The sequence below is a fragment of the Aotus nancymaae genome, unplaced genomic scaffold (genome assembly GCF_030222135.1).
Source record: "Aotus nancymaae isolate 86718 unplaced genomic scaffold, 86718_ANA_hifiasm-v0.15.2.pri h1tg000049l, whole genome shotgun sequence".
NCBI classification, from domain to species: Eukaryota; Metazoa; Chordata; class Mammalia; order Primates; family Aotidae; genus Aotus; species Aotus nancymaae.
In genome coordinates this window covers 11,117,905-11,134,690 of record NW_026988463.1, presented here as the reverse complement: position 1 = coordinate 11,134,690, position 16,786 = coordinate 11,117,905, and the positions used below count along the sequence as shown (strand labels likewise).

The 16,786-nt window shown below is 49.2% G+C and overlaps 1 protein-coding gene and 1 long non-coding RNA gene across 6 annotated transcripts in view; one reads left to right on the top strand and one right to left on the bottom strand.

The window, feature by feature from the left end:
- Nucleotides 1-16,786, bottom strand: part of MYH11 (myosin heavy chain 11) — a 164,371-nt gene that overhangs the window by 18,973 nt on the left and 128,612 nt on the right. For all 5 annotated transcript variants that reach the window (XM_064362464.1, XM_064362466.1, XM_012477419.3 and 2 more), the window contains 8 exons: nt 16,632-16,755; nt 15,852-16,023; nt 13,791-14,003; nt 10,776-10,920; nt 4,808-5,014; nt 2,898-3,002; nt 2,657-2,809; nt 2,178-2,426 (listed from right to left, as the gene is read on the bottom strand). In XM_064362464.1, the coding sequence (XP_064218534.1) occupies nt 2,178-2,426; nt 2,657-2,809; nt 2,898-3,002; nt 4,808-5,014; nt 10,776-10,920; nt 13,791-14,003; nt 15,852-16,023; nt 16,632-16,755 (1,368 nt within the window). The remainder of the gene's footprint in view (nt 1-2,177; nt 2,427-2,656; nt 2,810-2,897; nt 3,003-4,807; nt 5,015-10,775; nt 10,921-13,790; nt 14,004-15,851; nt 16,024-16,631; nt 16,756-16,786) is intronic.
- Nucleotides 864-12,124, top strand: LOC110567161 (uncharacterized). The gene is made up of 2 exons (XR_002477622.2): nt 864-3,323; nt 10,703-12,124. It is a non-coding gene; the product is annotated as an uncharacterized LOC110567161 (long non-coding RNA).

The window sequence follows — 16,786 nt, the reverse complement described above, 5'->3', positions numbered from 1 at the left end:
TGCCTCGGCCTCCCAAAGTGCTGAGATTACAGGCGTCAGCCACTGCACCTGGCCAAATCCTTGTGCTTTTAAAACCACTAAAGCTGCCCACATTGCTTAGAGCACACTGAGGTCAAAATAACATTTAAAGCTGCCAGAAGCCAATTATTAATTTGTTTCATGGCCACAAGTAGCTATTAATATGTCACGAAGGTATCCTAAGAGCCTTAGTAGGGAAACAGTCAGTGTGAGTGGACCTGCACACATCTCTCTCTGCTTGGAGAAGCAACTTGGAGAACATTCCATGCTCACGTGCATCTCATCTTCAGAGAGAGGACAGAGCAGTAGATTATAAATTGTAACATCCAAGAGCCCAACTTGCAGTATTCAGCAAAGACAGGGACCTCTCAACGGCATACTCAACACGAAAGTCCCACACTGTGTGTGACACTGTACTACACTCGAGTGACAGGAAAATAACAAAGGCAACCTCAGGCCTTCAACCAGATAATGAAGCAGTGAAGATGAACTGACGGCCCAGAGGAGGGGTGGCTGATGAGAAAAGAAGGAATTGGGATGTCACCTAGCATCCTGACATCATGAGGCCAGTCAGGAAGTTGTAAGGAACCCTCAGGGATCGGCATTTCACCTCACTGTACAATCCTCAAACTGATTTTTATTTTTATTTATTTCTGAGACAGAGTTTTCACTCTATCACCCAGGCTGGAGTGCAGTGGAGTGATCTCCGCTCACTGCAGCCTCCACTCCACCCCTGGTTCAAGCAGTTCTCTGCCTCAGCCTCCAGAGTAGCTGGGATTACAGGCATGTGCCACCAGGCCAGGGTAATTTTTGTATTTTTAGTAGAGACAAGAGTTTCACCTTGTTGGCCAGGCTGGTCTTGAACTCCTGACCTCAGGTGATCCGCCCACCTTGGCCTCCCAAAGTGCTAGGATTACAGGTGTGAGCCATAATGCCTGCCTCTCAAACTGATTTTTAGAATAACCCTGAGTCACTTGTAAACTAAATCATATTTACTAAATAATCTCAAAAGCTGGTATTTAGGAGTTTGGGTCATACAGGGGTGTGCATTTATTATATACTTAAGATTTGTGCATTTCATCACATGTAAGTTTTACTGCAAAATTATGTTTAAAAATGAACTCTAATTCATATGCAGTGTTGAGGTATAGAAGGGGAAGTGTATGGATATCTGTAATTTGCTCTGAATGCAGCCAAGAGATAAGGCATGACAGAATTAGTCCTTATATATAAATATGTGGGCCGGGCACAGTAGCTCATGCCTATAATCCCAACACTTTGGTAGGCCAACACAGGCGGATCACCTGAGGTCAGGAGTTCAAGACCAGCCTGGCCAACATGGCAAAACCCTGTCTCTACTAAAAATACACAAATTAGTCAGGCTGGTTGGTGTGCTTTTGTAATCCCAGCTAGTCAAGAGGCTGAGGCAGGAGAATCACTTGTACGGGAGGCAGAGGTTGCAGTGAGCCAAAGTGGCACCACTGTACTCCAGCCTGGGCAACAGGGACCCTGTCTCAAAATAAATAAATATGTGATAAAGTCCCTATAATACAGTGTCAATGACTGAATCCAGGTGGTGGCTGTACAGGTGTTCATTGTATGATTTTGTCAACTTTGCTGTGTGCTTGGAATTTTACAGAATGAAATCTTAGGGAAGAGTGGTTTTAAAAGTATAGAAACTGGCTGGGTGCAGTGGCTCACACTTGTAACCCCATCACTTTGAGAGGCTGTGGCCAGTGGATCACCTGAGATAGGGGTTCAAAACCAGCCTGGACAACATGGTGAAACCCTGTCTCTATTAATAATACAAAAATTAGCCAGGAGTGGTGGCACATGGTAATGATCCCAGCTACTTGGGAGGCTGAGGCAGGAGAATCGCTTGAACCTGGGAGGCAGTGGTTGTGGTGAGCCAAGATCTCACCATTGCACTCCAGCCTGGGTGACAAGATCAAAATTCCGTCTCCAAAAAACAAACAAACAAACCTATTACCTGGTAACCTTAATGCTCCATGGTCTCCGAAGACATGAGAGCTTCCCATGGCTCCCACAGAGCGGAGAGGGGAAGCAGGCACAGGCGGAAGCCATGTGTGACGCTCTGCAGAGCTGACTCTCCCACCCAGTGTCCACAGCCAGAGCAGAGTACACCCCATGCCCTCTACCTGATCGAACTTCTTCTGCTTCTTTTCCAGGTTGGACACGAGTTGCCGCTGGTTGTCCAAATCGACGACCAGGTCATCCAGCTCCTGCTGAAGCCTGTTCTTGGTCTTTTCCAGTTTATCATAAGCGGCCGCCTTCTCCTCGTACTGCTGGGTGAGGTTCTCAATCTCCTTCTGGAACCTCTTCTTCCCCTCTTCCAGCGCTTCCACGGTGCTGGCAAAGTCCTGCAGCTTCTTCTTCGAGTCGGAGAGCTACAAGGGCAGCGTCCGGGGTCGGGAGGGGCCGTGAATGACCCCCGTCCCTGCCCCCCACAGACTCTGTGAAGTGAAGACCATGTCTGCTTGCTGGGGAAACCCAGTGGCCCAACTACAGGGGAAGCTGCAGGTCAAGCACCAGTGCCCCACTGCGATCTGCCTCAGGGGCTCTCAGTGCAGAGAAGCCAAGGGGACCCGTGACGGAAGCGAGGACACAGGGCAGGCACCTGGATGTTGAGAGTGGAGATGTGGCGCTCCAGGTTCTGCTTGGCCTCCATTTCCTCGTCCAGCTGGTCTTGCAGGCTGTTCCTCTCCTCCTCCAGCTGGCGCAGCTTGGTGGACACGTTGAGCTTCTGCCGAGTTTCTTCTTGAAGCAGCTCCTGCAAAGGGGACACACGGAGGTCCCAGGGACCTGCCCTGAGGAAGGCCACCCTCCAGGTCCCCTGGATGATGTGGCAGGACACTCACCTGGGTGTCCTGGAGCTGGGACCCGAGGGACGCCACGTCCTTGGCCAGCTTAATGGCCTTCCCCTCGGCCTCGTTAAGCATCCCCGTGACGCTCTCAACTTCAATCTGAGGGTGCCAGGAGATGGGTTAGTCAAAGCCTCTAGAATGGGATCCTTGCTAAATAAGAGGAGCCCTTTTTACTCAAAACAGATGGTGTACCCTCGTGGACTAGGACTTGGGTGTCCACTGATTGAGAAAATACCCATGAGGTATGGGACTCTGATGTTAAAAAACAGAAACAGAGAAATCTCTGTGGCATGAAAGAAACTCCATCACCTATGAGTTGGGACCCTGGCTCCAGACTCTGTCATTCTAAGAACTTATTTGAACCCCAGTTGTATTGACTGGGCCCTGATCCCACTAAATGGATCCTGGATCCCTGCCAAGGTTGGTAGAAACAAAGCAGTAGGTGTGAGAGTCCGGACGAGGCGCTCTGGCTGGTCCACTCTCTAAGGTTGGAGAGGGGAGACCGCGATGGTACTTGAACGTCCAAGGGATGCTGTCCTGTCCCCTCCTTCCTCACTCCTAGTCTTTCTCCCGTCACTGATGCTGATGGCCAAAGTCAGAGACGAGACGCAGACCCTAAAGGTCAAAATGCCCTCTGTGCATTCTCTGGCTTTTACTGCCTGGTGTCTTTGCACACGTCCCGTTGAAGGTATTAGCCTCCCCTCTGTCTCCTCCATGGACAAGGAGGGTATGAGTGATCTTCATGCTACTCTTACAGGACATTGCTTATAGGAGGGCAGCAAAACCCCTTCTCTCAACTGCATGTGGAAAAAACAGCTCACTGAATGCTTCCCCTGCCCCTTGGTCCCAGGCTGTGAGCATGTTAAATATTTAGCAACACTCTGGCCACATCCCATGAATAGAAAGTCGGGGCAAATGTCTATTCCTAGCAGAAGACGAAAGACGGACCATGTCATTTGTCAGCTTCAAACCCCTCAACCACTTGGCAATCGCCCACATTAAGGACTAACATGTGTAAGAGGTTCTCAAAAGGCCTACATCATCTGGGTACCACCTCCCCCTCCAATCCCACTCTGTACTGTCCCCCACCTTGAACCCCAACCCCAACTGTCCACTCTAGCTCTACTAGCCATATGTCTGTCCTCATTTTTCTACTTACCACAGGGCCTTTGCACATGCTCTTCCCGCTGCCTGGTAGACTTATCCATGTTCCTTAAGGAAGCCTTTTGTGGCTCCTCCTCCCCCAGGTTGGGCCTCCTGGTTATTTACACTTAGACATCATGTGCCTTCCCTTTGCTGTATCATTTGACATTCATTTGTGTGATTATTCATGTCTTTCCCTTCCCTTCCCCCCAATTAGGCTGGAGTCCTACTGGGGCAGGGACCATGTCTCTTCTTCCTTGCTGTTGTATCTCAGGATTAAGCACAATGCCTGCCATATAGCAGGTGCTCAATAAATACTTGTCAGTATGGCAAAGGAAGGTTTTTTGTTTGTTTGTTTGTTTTCCTGAGACGAGTTTTGCCCTTTTGGCCCAGGCTGGAGTGCAGTGGCGCGGTCTCGGCTCACTGCAACCTCAGCCTCCTGAGTAGCTGGTATTTACAGGCACCCACCACCACACCCAGCTAATGTTTGTATTTTTAGTAGAGACAGGATTTCACCATGTTGGTCAGGCTGGTCTTGAACCCCTGACCTTGGTGATCCACCCACCTCGGCCTCCCCAAGTGCTAGGATTACAGGAGTGAGCCATTGTACCTGGCTAGAAGGTTTTTTAATATTTAATTGAACAGGGAGATCGTTGCCTCCCCTCCAGGAATGCAACTAAAGGAAAGGACTTGCTCGCAGCAAGAGAGACCTCGGCCAGCCGGCAAGACGCTCCTCCCCACAAAATGGGCCACTGCCTTACCTGCAGCTTGTGGACCTTGTCATTGAGCTCAGCTCGGGCCCGCTCCCCATCGCTGCATTTGGACTGCAGCTCCTGCACCTGCGCCTCCAGCTTCTTCTTCTTGTGTTCCACCTCCTGCTTGGCCTGGCCCAGGACCCGCAGCTCCCCGGCCAGGTCTGCGTTCTCCTTCTCCAGTGTCTGCTTGTTCTTGTCTAGGTTCGCCTTGGCCTGTCAAGGAAGCGGAGGGGAGGGAAAGCAGGGAAGCTGTGGCTGGGATAGCATTTCAGAACCTGCCCTTTCCTCTCTCACATAGGTCCAGGGAGGCACACGGCAGCGGGCACAAAATCACCAGTAAGATATTTGGTGCTTTTTTTTTGGCGGGGGCGGTATTTTTTGAGGTAGAGTCTCACTCTGTCACCTAGGCTGGAGTGCAGTGGCACGATCTTGGCTTACTACAACCTCTGCCTCCTGGGTTCAAGCGATTCTCCTGCCTCAGCCACCCAAGTAGCTGGGATTACAGGTGCCTGCTACCACGCCTGGCTAATTTTTGTATTTTTAGTGGAGATGAGGTTTTACCATGTTGGCCAGGCTGGTCTCGAACTCCTGACCTCAAGTGATCACCCCATCGTGACCTCCCAAAGTGCTGAGATTACAGGAGTGAGCCACCACTCCTGGCCGGTATTTTGGATTCTATTTTCCTAAAGCTCCTGGGTTGCAATCTGGGATCCTGCGAGCTGTGTTCAACCTGCTGTCATGTCCCCTTGACCCATTCACTACTTTAAAAAAAAATGACTTGCCAGCGTTTGAATAAATGTCACATAAAATTCTGGATTCCCAGCTTCTTTTACAAAAAATTTTAATGTTTGAAGGCCTGTCATGGCAGCTCACAGCTGTCATCCCAGCACTCTGAGAAACAGGTGGGAGGACTGCTTGAGGCCAGGAGTTCAAGACCAGCCTGGACAATGTAGTGAGACCCCCATCTCCACTAAAATAAAACATTAGTCAGGTGTGGGGGCACACACCAGCAGTCCCAGCTACTTTAGAGGCTGATGGCAGGACCGCTGGAGTTGAAGGAGCTGAAGATTGCAGTGAGCCATGATCACACCACTGCACTCCAGCCTGGGCAACAAAGTGAGACCCTGTTTCAAAAATAGGTAACTTTGGGAGGCAAAGGCAGATGGATCACTTGTGGTCAGGAGTTTGAGACCAGCCTGGCCAACATGGCAAAACCCCGTCTCTACTATAAATAGAAAAATGAGCCAGGTGTGGTGGCGTATGCCTATAGTCCCAGCTACTTGGGAGGCTGAGGCACAAGAATTGCTTGAACCCAGTAGACAGAGGTTGCAGTGAGCTGAGATTGTGCCACTGCACTCCAACCTCGGCGACAGAGTGAGACCCCCATCTCGATAAATAAATAATACATTCTACATTGTGACTATGGTGGTGGTTACACAACATACATTAGTTAAAATTAATGGAGCTGTAAAATTGATACATTTTACTGCATAGACCTCAGTAATCCTGAACTTAAAAAAAAAAAAAAGAAAGATCTGGAAATGGGGGGTCTTGCCATCCTTCAAGGCAACAACCTGCCAGCTCTAAGTAGTGGCTGACCCGGCTGGTGGGGCAGTGATATTTCTTTGCCCTGTCCTTCACAGGTGTCGTGTGATTTACAACAATAATTCTGCCCTCGTGAAGGGAAACTTATTTTATGTAACCGGCTCCTGTATGCATGTTAAGTTGCCCTACAGAAAAAAAAAAAAAAGGGTGTTGGGGCTGGGCTCGGTGGCTCACGCCTATAATCCCAGCACTTTGGGAAGTTGGTGCAGGCAGGTCACTTGAGGTCAGGAGTTTCAGACCAGCCTGGCCAACATGGTGAAACCCCTTCTCTATTAAAAATACAAAAATTAGCTGGGTGTGGTGGTAGTTGCCTGTAATCCCAGCTACTCAGGAAGCTGAAGCAGGAGAATCGTCTGAACCCGGGAGGCGGGGGTTGCAGTGAGTTACTGCACTCCAGCCTGGGTGACAGAATGAGACTCCATCTCAAAAAAAAAAAAAAAAAAGTGCGTTGGACAAAAGCAGGATAGCGTGGGGGACTCTTTTCCTGGTTGTAGAGAGGGAGAAAGAAGCAAAGGAGAAGTGCTCAGGTCCGAGGGGAAAGGACCCACCACTCTGCTTTCCCATAGTCCCTGGGAAGCGCTGGGCATTGACCAGGCAGCCCTGGAAGCCAGCCCTCCCTGCCAGACTTGACTAAGCTGCCGGACCTCAGATGGAAATGAGGCGCCTCTTAGTGGTAACAGGGTGGTGAAGCGGGGGCGGAGGGGGACATGGGCTTCCTAGAAAACGCAGCCCTGCCTAAGACCCCAGAACTGGGGCCAGACCGCATGAGGGCTCAGGGCAGCCCAGGTAGGAGCTGAGGTTAAACGTTTCCCCCACTAGCAGATGGAACCAGGGCTCTACGTCAGAACTCAAGTTGTTCGAAGCCAAGGCCTCTTTTTCCCTGCACCTGAGATGGGCAGAGGTTCGCACCTCCACCTGCTTCATGTGGGTCAGGAATGGATGTGCCATCTGCTGGTGGTGGTAATAATAACTGAATCTTACCAAAGAGGCCTGGCTGGCAATGGGCTTAGCTTCCAGCCCCCGCTCATGTCTAACTATCCCCAGGCATGGAGATGGTCAGTGACTCTGTCTTTGCCTCACTCTTCCAACTATAAAGGTTTTTTTTTTTTTTTGAAGCTGAGTCTCACACTCTGTCGCCCAGGCTGGAGTGCAGTGGCACGATCTTGGCTCACTACAACCTCCGCCTCCCAGGATCAAGCAATTCTCCTGCCTCAGCCTCCCAAGTAGCTGAGATTACAGGTGACCACCACCATACCTGGCTACTTGTTGTATTTTTAGTAGAAACAAGGTTTCACTATCATTGGTCAGGCTGGTCTCGAACTCCTGACCTCCGGTGATCCATCTGCTTCGGCCTCCCAAAGTACTAGGATTACAGGTGTGAGCCACTGCACCCAACCTCCAACCATAAAGTTAAAAGGGACAAATATGGCTTACGAATGTCTTGAGGGCTAATTGTTCCTGAAGGTGGAAATAGCCCATTCTGATTAAAATTGTATAAAAATAAAAAGTAGGCTGCGAGTGGTGGCTCAGGTCTCTGATTCCAGCACTTTGGGAGGCCAAAATTGGAGGACTGCTTGAGCTCAGTCACTTGAGGTCAGCCTGGGCAACACAGTGAGACCCCCGTCTCTACAAAGAACTGAAAAATTAGCTGGGTATGGTGGTACAAGCCTGTAAGTCCCAGCTACTAGGGAGGCGGAGACAGGAGGATCGCTTGAGCCCAGAAGTTCAAGATTGCAGTGAGCCAAGATTGTACCTCTGCACTGCAGCTTGGGTGACAGAGTGAGATCTTGTCTCTAAAAACAAATAGTTTTTTAAAATAGTAACTTTTGAACATAACAAAAGGAACACAATTGAATGGCGAAATGTATGTCTTAGTTACAACTGGCAAAATCCAATTGGTCCAAAATACATAAAGAGTTGACAAAATGTTGAGGGTTAGTATTTAGATCCCACTCGACAAGTAATAAGAGCCCGTTTATTTATTTGGAGAGTGAAAGTGAGCTCAGTCCCATAGCTTTTCAGAGGGGCCTCCCAAGACCACCTCCATCAGGATCAAGGGCAGGCCTGGAAATTTGTACTTTAACGGGGGCCACAAGTGAAATGAAATTAGTTTGTAAAGCGCTTGGAATAGTGTCTGGTACATAAGTGCTACACTTTTTATTGTATTATTTTACTTATTATTTTTATGTGAAATAACACTTGAGGTTCCAACAGACCAGGCAGTGAACTGGCTCCCAGGAAGGTATTCAGTAACTAGCACATGGAAGAACGTTCACCTTGACTAGTTGACACGTTTGAGATGTACATCCCCATCCAAACCTCATGTTCAAATGTAATCTCAGCCAGGTGTGGTGGCTCACGCCTGTAATCCCAGTACTTTGGGAGGCCAAGGCGGGCGGATCACCTGAGGTCAGGAGTTCGAGACCAGCCTGATCAATATAGTGAAACCTCATCTCTGCTAAAAATACAAAAATTAGCCAGGCATGGTGCTAGGTGCTTGTAGTCCTAGCTACTCAGGAGGCTGAGACAGGAAGACTGCTTGAACCCAGGAAGCAGAGGTTGCAGTGAGCCAATATCGTGCCACTGTACTCAAGCCTGGGCGACAGAGCAAGACTCTGTCTCAAAAACAACAACTGTAATCTCATGTTCAATTGGATTACAATGGTTCTGCAGGCTGTACAGAACCACTGGATTACAACTGAACATGAGATTTGAGTGGGGACACAGGTCCAAACTGTACCGACTAGTCAAGGTGAACACTGGGGCCTGGTGGGATGTGACTGGATCATGGGGGCAGTTTCTAACGGTTTAGCACCATCCCTTTGGTGCTGTTCTCATGAGATCTGGTTGTCTACAAGTGTCGGGCACCTCCCCACTCTCTCTCTCCTGCCTGCTCTGGTCATGTAAAATGTGCCTACTTCCCCTTTGCCTTCCACCATGATCGTAAGTTTCCTGAGGCCTACCCAGAAGCAGAAGCTGCCATGCCTTCTGTATAGCCTGTAAAACCATGAGCCAGTGAAACCTTTTTTCTTTATAAATTACCCAATATTGGGCTGGGTGCAGCAGCTCACACCTGTCATCCCAGCACTTTAGGAGGCCAAGGCAGGCAGATCACCTGAGGTCAGGAGTTTGAGACCAGCCTGGCCAACATGATAAAATACCGTCTCCACTAAAAAAAAAAAAAAAAAAGAAAAAAAAGAAAAATTATCCTGGCCTGGTGGTGCACTCCTGTAGTCCCAGCTACTTAAGAAGCTGAGGCAGGAGAATGATTTGAGCCCAGGAGGTGGAGGTTGCAGTGAGCCGAGATCACGGCACTGCACTCCAGCCTGATTGACAGAGCGAGACTCCATCTCTCAAAAAGTAAATAAATAATCCAATCGAGTATTTCTGTATAGCAATATAAGAACAGACTAATACATTAGCAAGAGAACCAAATGCAAAGTCCCAACAATTTTTAGGCAATGCTGCACCCATTTAATCTAGCAGAACCAAAAGCCTTCACTGAAGGGGATGTGGAGGAGCTGGAGTGCTGAGGGTGATATAACTAGGCCTTCAGGAAAACAATCTGGCAGAGGCCACAAGCCAAAAGACTTACCCTGGGAAATGAAGCACAAGGAGCTACCCCAAAGGAGAGAAAAGCACCCAAGATTCAGATTCAGTAGTGCTGTTTCCCAGCTCCAACTCCCATGCACCCCAAAAAGCCCAACAGGACAAAAAATGATTTGACCTAGTCATTCTCAAACGATGCCAGAGAGCACTGTTCTGCCACTGAAATCAATAATACCAGTTTTCCTCCAATATTTTTTTTTTTAAAGAAAAATAACTCTGTTGCCCAGGCTGATCTGAAACTCCTGGACTCAAGCGATCCTCCCTCCTTGGCCTCCCAAAGTGCTAGGATTACAGGCATCCACCACCATACCTGGCTAATTTTTTGTATTTTTAGTAGAGACGGGGTTTTGCCATGTTGGCCAGGCTGGTCTCAAACTCCTGACCTCAACTGATCTGCACGCCTCAGCCTCCCAAAGTGCTGGGATTACAGGCTTGAGCTACTGCGCCTGGCCTAATTTTTTTTTTTTTTTTTTTTTCAATTTTAGTAGAGAACAGGTCTCATTATGTTGCTCAAGCTGGTCTCGAACTCCTGAGCTCAAGTGATGCTCCCGCCTCAGCCTCCTGAAGTACTGCAATTACAGGTGTGAGCCACCACACCCAGCATGTATGGGAAGCATTTTGTAAATAAATACAAGCTGCTATCATCATCATTCGAATCTTGTGTAACTTGTTTTTGTCTTTATGCAGAGCCTGCCATGTAGTAATTTGATGCTGCTGATGTCACTCTTACGTGCCAGCACCAAAAAGCATCACCACTTACCCTCTTGAACTGCTCCAGCTGCTCTGTCAGCTCCTCCACCGCCTGTGCGTGTTTCTGCCTCATCTCCTGGACCTGGGCCTCGTGGGACCGCGTCTCTTCATCCAGGGCCTTCTTCAGCACTGTCACCTCTTGCTCCCTCTTGGCCCTTGACAGGAAGAACATGGTGGATGGCAATTGAGTGGAGACAGAGGGTCATCTCAGTGCCTTGCAGAAGAGTAAGACCTCTTCCAGGACCCAGAGCTGGAATCCTCATCACTGTCCCTCTCTAGCTGTGTGACCTTAGGCCACTCACCTAACATCTCTGGACCTGGAATTTCCTCAGCTGCAAAATGTGGAGCATAAACCTGCCTAGGACATGTGTAATAACTGGCAAACAAATATACAAAATAACAGAATTGAAAGGATGTCTGTGAGCTGCAAAATGTTGCTGAAATATTAATGTTGGCCCTTACTTACTGAGCAGTTACTATATGCCAGGCCCTGAGCTAAGTTTTTTACACACGTGATCTAATCTTCAGAGTGACCCAAAGAGGCAGGTGTGTTATTATTTCCATTTTACAAATAGGGAAACTAAGGCTAAGAGAGGGTAAGCAGTTTCACTGTCACAGCCATTGTGATGGAGCCAAAATTAGAAGCTAAACCTTGACTTTGAGTCCATGTTTTGTGTTTTGTCTTTTTTGAGACAGAGGTTCACTCTTGTTGCCCAGGCTGGAGTGCATCTCAGCTCACTGTAACCTCCGCCTCCCGGGTTCAAGCCATTCTTCTGCCTCAGCCTCCCAAGTAGCTGGGATTATAGGCACATGCCACCATGCCTGGCTAATTTTGTATTTTTAGTAGAGATGGAGTTTTACCATGTTGGCCAGGCTGGTCTCAAACTCATGACCTCAGGTGATTCACCTGCTGCAGCTTCCCAAAGTGCTGAGATTACAGGTGTGAACCACCTGTTTTTTTATTTTTATTTTTATGGAGTCTCAATCTGTTGCCCAGGCTGGAGTACAGTGGCACAATCTCAGCTCACTGCAACCTCTGCCTCCTGGGTTCAAGCAATTCTCCTGCCTCAGCCTCCCGAGTAGCTGGGACTACAGGTGCCCAACCCCACACCTGGCTAATTTTTGTATTTTTAGTAGAGATAGAGCTTCACGATGTTGGCCAGGCTGGTCTCAAACTCCTGACCTCAAGTGATCTGCCTTCCTCAGCGTCCCAAAGTGCTCAGATTTCAAGCGTGAGCTGCCATGCCTGGACTTTTCTATATTAAAGGCCAGGAGGCAAGGAAGCAGAACACTGTGCCTCTACGTGCGTGTCACATGGCACAAAACCCTAAGTGGGAAATAAACCTCAGGGTATACGGTGTTGGCACAGATTGCATCAAAATATACCCATGTGTTTGCTGAATGAATCAATGACCTAGTTTCACTAAAGTCAGGATTCGGGATCTGGCAGGCGGTTTTTGTTGTTGGTTCATTTGAAGTGAATCTTAAATTGAAAACCAATCTGATCAATTTTATTTTTAAAATTTAACACAAAAGTTATACACACACATACTTGGAAATTGGAGCTTGGGGACTGACTGATACACACATAGACACGAAGGAATTTATCAAAAATGTTGATTGGTGTCACTAAGGATAATTTTTTTTTTTTTGACATGGAGTCTCACTCACTCTGTTTCCCAGGCTGGAATGCAGTGGCACGATCTTGGCTCACTGCAACCTCCGCCTCCCAGGTTCAAGCGATTCTCCTGTCTCAGCCTCCTGAGTAGCTGGGATTATAGGCATGCGCCACCACAGCCAGCCAATTTTTGGATTTTTAGTAGAGACAGGGTTTCACTATGTTGGCCAGGCTGGTCTTGCACTCCTGACCTCAAGTGATCTACCCACCTTGGCCTCCCAAAGTGCTGAGATTACAGGCATGAGCCTGACCCTAAGGGTGAATTTTTTTAATGTCTGCTTTTCTATAGTTTTCAAATTGTTCTCTCACTGAGTATATCCAAGTTTTCTAACTAGGGTGGTTTTGATTGCAGCCTGACGCAAAGTCATAAACTTTCTTAAAACATGAGATTTTTTTTTGCGATTTAAAATTTTTTTTACCTCATCATCTATCATTAGTGTATTTTATGTGTGGCCCAAGACAAATCTTCTTCCAATGTGGCTGAGGGAAGCCAAAAGATTGGACACCCCTGGTATATACTACTTTTGTGATAAGAAATAAGATGATGAGGGCGGGGTACAGTGGCTCACACCTGTAATCCCAGCATTTTGGGAGGCCAGAGTTGGGGGATCACTTGAGGTCAGGAGTTCAAGTCCAGCCTGGGCAACATGGTGAAACCCAGTCTCTACTAAAAATACAACAATTAGCCAGGCGTGGTGGTGGGTGCCTATAATCCCAGCTACTCAGGAGGCTGAGGCATTAGAATTGCTTGAATCTCAGAGGCAGAGGTTGCAGTGAGCCGAGATCGCACCACTGCACTCCAGCCTGGGCGACAAAGTGAGACTTTAAAAAAAAAAGAAAAAAGAAAAAAAAAAGGAATTTTTTTTTTTTTTTTGAGATGGAGTCTTGCTCTGTCACCCAGGCTGGAGTGCAGTGGCATGATCTCGGCTCACTGCAACCTCTGCCTCCCGGGTTCAAGCAGTTCTCCCCCTCAGCCTTCCAAGTAGTTGGGACTATAGGCGCCTGCTCTCATGCCCAGCTAATTTTCGGATTTTTAGTAGACACAGGGTTTCACCACGTTGGCCAGTCTGGTCTTGAACTCCTGACCTTCTGATCTACCCTCCTTGGCCTCCCAAAGTGCTGGTATTACAGGCATGAGCCACTGCGCCCAGCCAAGAAAAGAAAAAAAAAAAGAAAGATGAGAAACAACCATACTTCTACAAGTTAAAGCAAACTGCATCCAGGAAGGGAAATGCACGGGCTGAGAAGTCCTGTGACGCAGGATTTGCTTTGCGTTTGTCCCCTCTCCTACGCCCATCCCACTGCTGTGGCGGGACAGCGGGAGGGTGGGGTCGGCAGGCCCCTCACCTGAGCTCCTGCTGGGTGGCCGTGCTGTCCAACGTGTCCTCCAGCTCTGTCTTCAGGGCCTCCAGCTCCTCGCCCAGGTCTCGCTTCTGCTTTTCAGCCTTGTTCCTGGCGGCCCGCTCCGAGTCCAGGTCCTCCTGGAGGTCCGAGATGTGGCCCTCCAGCTCCCGGATCTTCTTCAGGGCATTGTTCTTCTGAGCGATTTCATCGTCAAGCCTGTCAGAGACAGACCCACCAGAATCAACCCCCAGGGCCCTTGGGTTTTTCTCTTACAAGGTGACCAAAAATGGTTTTCTGGGACCAGACACGTGTTGTAGAGACATCCAGACACCTCCTGTCCACATCCCCAGGCCTGCTTCTTGCTACGTCAGACTACTTGAGATTAACATAGGATGTGAGTGCCGAGGTCTGACATCACATCAGGTTGTGTATGTGTGTGGGTGTGTGTGTGTATGCACGTGTGTGCAAAAATGCAAAGCGTTGGCCCCAGACCGGCAAGTTGTCCGCTTACAGTGGGGACCGCGTAGATGCCTTCTGAATGTTGGACAGTCATTCTCCCCTGTCAGCTGTCTGTTCTTTCTGCATTTGCTCAGTGACTGAGTACCCACCCCACGTACAGTACTTGGCCAGCCACTGCTTGTGGGGGATATTCAAACGGGGGCTCTGCGTCCGGGGTGGGTGGTGACCACAGATAAAGGTGGGCTGTAAGAAGCCCTGTGAGATGGTAGAGCGCTGCCGAGAGGCAAGCACATTGATCTTACTGTGCTTGTGAACGGGCAGCGACAGGAGACAAAGTGAGATAGTTGGATTGGGGTGAGACTGCAGAGGGTGCCTGGGACCTGAGGGTGAGCTAAGGAAACCGGCTTTTCCCTGATAAGCCAGTGAAGTTAGGTTTTGGTTTTTTGGTTTTGAGACAGGGTCTTGCCCTGTTGCCCAGGCTGGAGTGCAGTGGTATGATCATAGCTCACTTTAGCCTCAACTCCTGGGCTCAAGGGATCCTCCCACCTCTGCCTCCTGAGTAGCTGGGACTACAGGCACACACCACCACGCCTGGCTCACTTTTAAATTTTCTGTAGAGACAGGGTCTTGCTATGTTGCCCAGGTTGGTCTCAAACTACTGACCTCAAACAGTCCCCCGACCCTGGCTTCCCAAAGTACTGAGGTTCCGGGCCTGAGCCACTGCATCCAGCCAGCGAAGTTTTTTGAGCGGGTTCGTGCCCCAGAGGGATGTTTTCTCCTCATCACCCCAGCACTGTCAATGCAGCACAAATTAGAAGAGAAAAGAGCCAAGCCAGGGGATCAATCAAAAAGCTTTGAGGCTTAAATCCCAGCTCTACCTCTTAGAAGCAGTGACATTATACCTGTTCCATTACCCCTAGGGGGCTCAGCTTCTTCCTCAGACAAAGATACCAGCAGTACACCTGGCCAGGTATCTGCAAAGGCATTGCTTGAAAAGAACTTAGCACAGAGTGAGCAGGTAAATAATCATTCGTTGTGGCTGGTGCAGTATCACCATTAGTGTAAAGCCAGCTAAGAGCCAGGAAGAGGGAAAAACAGAGGACAGGGATGGGGCACGCTTAGAAGGACTGGCAGCACCTGAAGACCACTGCTCGCTGTGGGTCAGCAGAAGCAATGGAGGAGACTGGCGTTCCCAAAACACAGGGCCCTTACAGCGGGGAGCTGGGGAAGGAAGGTCATTCCCGCCTTAGACAGGGGTGTTTGAGACGCCAATGGAAATGGACTCATTGGGCAACTGGAAGTTGACCCCTTGGCAACTGGGGTCTAGACGAGAAGAGCCTGGATGTGGAAGAGGCATTGGCAACACCGTGGGAGGCGGTGAGATCAACTGCAAAGAGACTACGTGTTTGTCGGGAAGAGAAGAAAGTGGAAGGCGAGGAGCTGGGGGACTGAACGGGGTCAGGGAGGCTCATGGGAGGACCAGGCTGGGAAACAAAGTTCATGCCACGGGCCTGGGGCCACCTTGACCAAGGCAGCCACTGTGAATGAGCAGGGGCCCGCGGGACACGTGAACACAGAGCAAACGCCCCTTGCCAGCCCCACTACCTGGCCAGCGCCGCCTGCAGCTCCTCCTCCTTCTTAGCCAGCTGCATCTTGAGCTCTGCAATCTGTGCCTGGAGGTCGGCGATCTGCTCGTGGTAGTCGCTGGCATCACCCTCCAGCTTCCGTTTCAGCTTCTCCAGCTCCTGCCGGCTCTTCTCCTCCTTCTTTAGCCGCACTGTAAAAACCAGGGTGCTCTTCAGGAGGGGGAGGCCCCAGAGAGACGCCTGGAAATGAGCCTTCCTGCTCAGGCATTTTATGGAGAAGAAATTCACACATCCCCTCATCGGTAACCATCATAGCCACAGCCTGGACCATTATCTCCTGATGAACGTCACCTTCTATCGTATGATTAGTGTGTGTGTTGACTGAGGGTGATTTTGAGATGCGGGATAGAGTTGTCACTCATGGGATAACTGCTTTTAAAAATACCCCCATTCAAGGCCAGGTATAGTGGCTCGTGCCTGTAATCCCAGCACTTTGGGAGGCCGAGGTGGGAGGACTGCAGGAGCCTAGGAGTTCGAGACCAGCCTGGGCATGATAGTGAAACCCCATCTCTACAAAAATAAAAAATAAAAAAATTAGCTGGGTGTGGTGGTGCATGTCTGTAGTCCCAGCTACTCAGGAGGCTGAGGCAGGAGGATTGCTTGAGCTTAGGAGTTTGAGGCTGTAGTGAGTCACGACTATACCACTTGCATCCCAGCCTGGGCAACAGAGCAAGATCCTATCTCTAAAAGAACAGAATAAAAACAAGCCCCATTCGAAACCTCTGGGTAGCTGGTTTACCTTCCAGTTCTGAAATCATGGATTCATGCTTGTTTTTCAGTTTGGTGAGATTCTTGGCCTTCTCTTCCTCTTCTGCAAGATTCGTCGTTAAGTCACTGATTCTCTCTTCAAGGAGTTTTCGCTCCTTTTTGGGGAAAGAGAAAAAAATGTCTTTA